Raw genomic sequence first — 5,107 nt, forward strand, 5'->3', positions numbered from 1 at the left:
GCGCCTCCATGCCCGGCTTCTGCATCTCAGTTTATTTAGTAGTACTGGAGGTGGAACCCAGGGGCTTTTCTACCTCTGGGCTATACTCCCAGACCTATTTTATACTTTATTTGGAAATAGGGTCTCACTAAGTTGCTGAGAGCCTCACTAAGTAGCCGAGGCTGACTTCAAACCTATGTGATCCGCCTGTCTCGGCCTCCCAAGTGCTGGATTACAAGCGTGCGCCACCTCGCCCGGCTGCATCTCAGTTTAAATGTCACCCTCTCCACCAGCCCCGCCCCTTCCTGTAAGTGGTGCCCTGTGCCCACTACATGCAGGTCCCTTCTGGGTTTTGTCCATGCCCCATGTGCAGGCCAGCGGGAAGCCTTGCACAGCTTGGGAGGTGTTCAGAAACCCCCTTGCCCGGGTTGTCAGAGAGGGCAGTGGGAGCTGTAAGCAGGTGGAAAGCTGCCTGGGGGTGGGCCCAGATCCCCTCAGGGAGAATGCCCTGGTCCTTAGGGGACGGTGGAAGACAAGGTTTGGATCTTGATGTGTTTAAATGCAGGCACGCTGTCTTCCGCTGCAGAGAAGCAAGAGCACGGCTCCGCGCGGTACCTGCCCCGGAAGAGAAGGTGTGGCTGAGAGGAGGCTTCCGCGGCCACCAAGATGGGGCTGGGAAGACGGAGGTTCCCCCTGCTGCTGCTGGCTGCTCTGGTCCTGGTGGCCAAACTGGGTCACTTTCAAAGGTGGGAGGGCTTCCAGGAGGTGACAATGAGCAAGAAGAACAGGAACGGAACCCTGGACTTCTTCATCCAGTCCTACAACAGGGCCAGCAATGACTCCTACTTGTATCGGGTCCAGAAGCTAATTCGAACTCAGATGCAGGTTCGTGCCTCGGTTTCCCTAGCCATCAGCAGGGTCCCCAGACACACGGGGCGTGGAGGAAGCCCTCTGCGGCCCAGAGAAGCAAAGGAAAGGCTCCCAGGGAGTGGCTTCTCTTGGAATGCGCCAGAGTGGTTTCAGACCCAGAGCCATCCAAGCCCCACTTGCAAAATGCTGCTCAGGGTCCTGGGGTGACCCTCGCCCTTAGGAGCTCAGCTGCTCAGGGCCCTGGGGTGAACATCGCCCTTAGAAGCTTCCACTGCTCAGGGCCCTGGGGTGAACGTCACCCTTAGGAGCTCAGCTGCTCAGGGCCCTGGGGTGACCCTCACCCTTAGGAGCTCAGCTGCTCAGGACCCTGGGGTGACCGTCGCTCGGGAAGGGCTGTCACGTGACAGGTTGTCGGCCCTCGCGTGGCATTCCCCATGCTCTCAGCATCCAGGGCATTAGAATCTCAGACTGCCTTTCCTCCGCAGACACCTGGAATCAGGAAGGCCTCTCTGGGGGAGGATTGGGGAGGGGCGCGAGGTCAAGGCTTCCGCCAGGTCGCCTCATCTGACTAGGAGAAAAGGTCTCTCTCCAGAGGGGAGGGCAGGTAGCCCTCCTCAGGGGGCTGCAGGAGGCAGGAAGGCTGGGTGGGCATCTTCATGTGTGTCCAGGAGGGAGCCTCTCTTCACACAGTCCAGGGGCCCCGGAGCACTTCCTCACTTCCACCACAAGGTGGCAGTGATCTCGCTCAGCTGCTTCTGAGTCCTTCCCAGCTGCTGCTGCAGGTAGAGTTGGCCCACTGCAAGTGTGGTGGTGCTGAGGCCCCGGGGGAGGCCGCTGACCAGCCAGGGAGCATCTGCCTGGAATGCTTCTGATGGACGCTGTAGCTGGGTCCCTAGTGTTGCCTCAGGCCACTCCCTGGAGCTCTGCCCTTAAGTTTTCTTGGGGAGTCTTCCTCCCAGGAGCAGGATGGGTGCTCTCTGCCTCTGCTGGCACCCAGGGATGAGCACAGTCTCCTTTGGTTTGACCTCGGATATTTGGGCTGAGAAGCCAGGGCTGCCGCCTGCGGCACTGCGCTCCTAATCCACCAGCTTCACGCAGGGCGGTGGGGCTTCCCTGCCCACGAAGGCCTTTCCCAGTCCCCCCACCCCCAGTAGAAGAAGACAAAGCACAACTGTAACTAGTACTGTGGCTTCTGAACTCACCTGGTCCCCTTCCTTCATGTCCTGATGCTCGGGAGGAGATGGAGATTCAGGAAGGAGGGCTTCAGAGCTTACAGGGGTAAAGCCGGCTCTCCTGCACGATCTGGCCTTCTCCCAATTCCATAGCTGCTCCAGAGTAATGCCACATGTCCTGTGCTCAAACATTTAATAATTTGCAATTTTTAAAAAAATGTATTTTTGAAGCCAGGCATGGTGGCGCACTCTTGTAATCCCAGCATTTGGGAGGCTGAGACAGGAGGATCGCGGTTCATGGGTAGCCTCAGCTACTTAGTGGGGCCCTTTGCAACTCAGTGAGGCCCTGTTCCAAAAAACAAAGAATAAAAAATAAAGCTGGGGGTGTTGCTCGGAGGTAGAATGCCCCTGTGTCCCATCCCTAGTACTGAAAAAAAAAAGTGTAATTTTTTGTGCACTGAGCGAGCTGCACGCTCACCCTGAGCCACCGACCAGCCATGGTGCGGTCTCCGAGGTGATAGTACTGAGGCCGTCCCAGCATCTGGAGTACGTGCCCCACCGGCAGGATTCCCTAGCCACTGCTCATGTGGCTGGCGGAGGGGGCATGAGGCCGAGGAATGCTTCTGGGACTGAAGGACCGGCCGGAGACACAGGCTGTCCTCCTCCTGTGCAGCGCACGTGCGCCCTGGGAGCGGCTTGCGGTCACCTCCCTGTCCTAAGGGTGGACTGGAGACCGCAGAGAAGCCATCTGCCGCTACCCAGCGGAGCAGCGAGATGCCCGGGGACAGGGGCCAACCAGGCGCCCACCGAGCCTCTGCAGTGGGAGGGGAGAGGATCGAGCCTTTGGTGGGTGAGCTCTGGGTTAGGAATTACAGCTCTGGAGCTCTCCCCTGGCGTCCTCGCTTCTCCTGAAGAGGCGCGGCCACTGGCGTGCAGGTGGCAGCTAAGAGCGCTCTTGCCTTCCGGCCAGCTGACCACCGGAGTGGAGTACTTCATCACCGTGCAGATCAGCAGGACCAAGTGCAAGAGGAACTACATCAAAAAGGACAGCGCCAGCTGCCCCCTGCAGAGCAAGAAGCTGAGGAAGGTGCGTGTGGGGTGGTGGGGCAGTGCCCCGAGGATGGGGAGAGCCCCTGGGTGGGCCTCGTCCTGCCAGGCTCCTCCGGTAGAGTGAGCGCCTGCCCCTCCGTCCCCAGCGGCCCCGCCTGCCACAGCCGCAGGGCACGACCTCTCCTAACTGCCTGGCTGTGGGCGGCGCTCCCGCAAACGCACACGCCAGGGCTGGAGGCAGGGCTCAGTTCACCTTGCAAAATGTCTCCTCTTCAGCTGATTTCCTTCCTTCCTTCCTTCCTTCCTTCCTTCCTTCCTTCCTTCTTCCTGGGATTGATTGAACTCAGGGATCTTCTACACCCCTGAGCTATTTCCCCAGCCCTTTCTTATTTATTATTATTCTTTATTCTGAAACAGGGCCTCACTAGGTTGCTGAGGCTGGCCTCGAACCTACGATCCTTCTGTCTCCGGCTCCCAAGTGCTGGGATTGCAGGCAGCCACCACCATGCCCGGTTTGATTTTGTTTTCTTTTCATCCCCACAGAGTTTGATTTGTAAATCTTTTATATATACGGTGCCCTGGATGAACTATTACGAACTCTGGAACAATTCCTGTCTGGAGAACTGAGCTAACGTACAAACTCCCGAGGCCGAAGACGGGGGCGCTGTGCATAATCATTATAAACTCTAAAGACTCCGTGGCCTTTGTTGGGGTGTTCACGCACACGCACATGCACACGCACACACGCTTAGTCACCCTCACAACCCAGACCTCAAAGCACCCACCCACCATGACAGCACACCCAGGAACACACTGTACACACTCACCCCACACACTCACTCACATCTCATCTGCATCCTGTGGACTTAGCAGCAAGTACCATTTGAGCAGAATGCCGCTGTTCCTTGGGGAGGGGGTTGTCATTCTTCAGCCCACCTCTCATGCCTTTTCTGGATCCCCAGCCCTGAGCTCTGGGGGAGCCCCGTGTCCTCTGCGCACACACAGTACTGTGTGTGTCTCTGACCGTGCCCAGGTCCCAGGACACAGCACATGGTTCTCAGAGCCGAAAGGACGCACAGCAAACTCAGTCCACAGAAAAGGTGCTTGGTCAGAGCCTGGGCAGAGGCTTCCAGAATCCTCTCCCTTTGCGGTCGGTCACATAGTACCTGCTGATCCCAGAGTCGCGCCACAACCACCCCTGAACGATGCCATGGACCTGGGACGTGCGTTAGAGATCAGGCCCAAGGCCTGTGTCCAGTCCCGTCCCCGGAGCCCCGGCCCCAGGAGGGCAGGCTTGGGCAGAGGCTGTTTGGGCAGACCGCCTGGAGGCCCTCTTCTCTGTCCATCGGTGTGGGACTCTGTCCGCCCTCTGCGTCCCCAGACTCCACCAAGGTTGGCCTCCTCCTGGGGATGGCAGTTCAGGGACCAGGAAGACCTCTTCTCTGCCCAGCAGATCGCTGGTCTCCTCGTCCTTGGCCCCCGCGGTCTCTTCCCTCCTGTGACCCGCAGTCTGGCGAGGGTACCGGCAGCACCGACGTGGAGTGAGGGTGCGGGCTCAGAGTGTGAGGGTGCACCGCACGAGCCTGGCTCCTCCCAGGGCAGCTCAGAGAGGATCCCTGGAGTGCAAACACACAGGCCAGAAACTCATGTTGCCGAGGAGGCCTAGGCAGGGGTGTGTGGAAAAGCCAGTCAGAAGCGGGGGCCCAGGTGGCCTGCGTGAGTCCTGTGCCTGGCCTGCCGCTGGCCCCTGACCATCACAAGAGGCCTCTGAAATGGCGGCGTTCCCACCACGGCCCAGGCAAAGGGCCTCCCACTGCAGCCGCCATCTTTAACCTCCACAGAGACCTTAAGAAGTAGGATCTGCTTTCTCCGCTAGAGACGAGGAAGATTGGTATTATCCCAGATAGTTGGCAGAGGGGGTTCCATTTGGGCCCAGCTGAAACGGGTCCTGAACCAGGCCGAAATGTCCGTTACCTGAAAGCTCCCAGCTCTGCGGGCGAGACTAGTCTCAGGCATGAGGACTGTGCTGTCCTCCC

General features: G+C 58.9%; 1 protein-coding gene across 1 annotated transcript; it reads left to right on the plus strand.

The window, feature by feature from the left end:
* Positions 1 to 645: 645 nt before the first annotated feature.
* LOC308277170 (cystatin-like 1) lies at positions 646 to 3,698 on the plus strand (the record flags this gene model as incomplete). The annotated part of the gene is made up of 3 exons (XM_080716293.1): positions 646 to 864; positions 2,992 to 3,108; positions 3,615 to 3,698. 3 exons carry the CDS (start codon positions 646 to 648, stop codon positions 3,696 to 3,698), a joined length of 420 nt encoding a protein of 139 aa, XP_080572419.1.
* Positions 3,699 to 5,107: the final 1,409 nt, after the last annotated feature.

The sequence above is a fragment of the Muscardinus avellanarius genome, assembly GCF_963383645.1.
Source record: "Muscardinus avellanarius genome assembly, chromosome: 19".
Lineage (NCBI taxonomy): Eukaryota > Metazoa > Chordata > Mammalia > Rodentia > Gliridae > Muscardinus > Muscardinus avellanarius.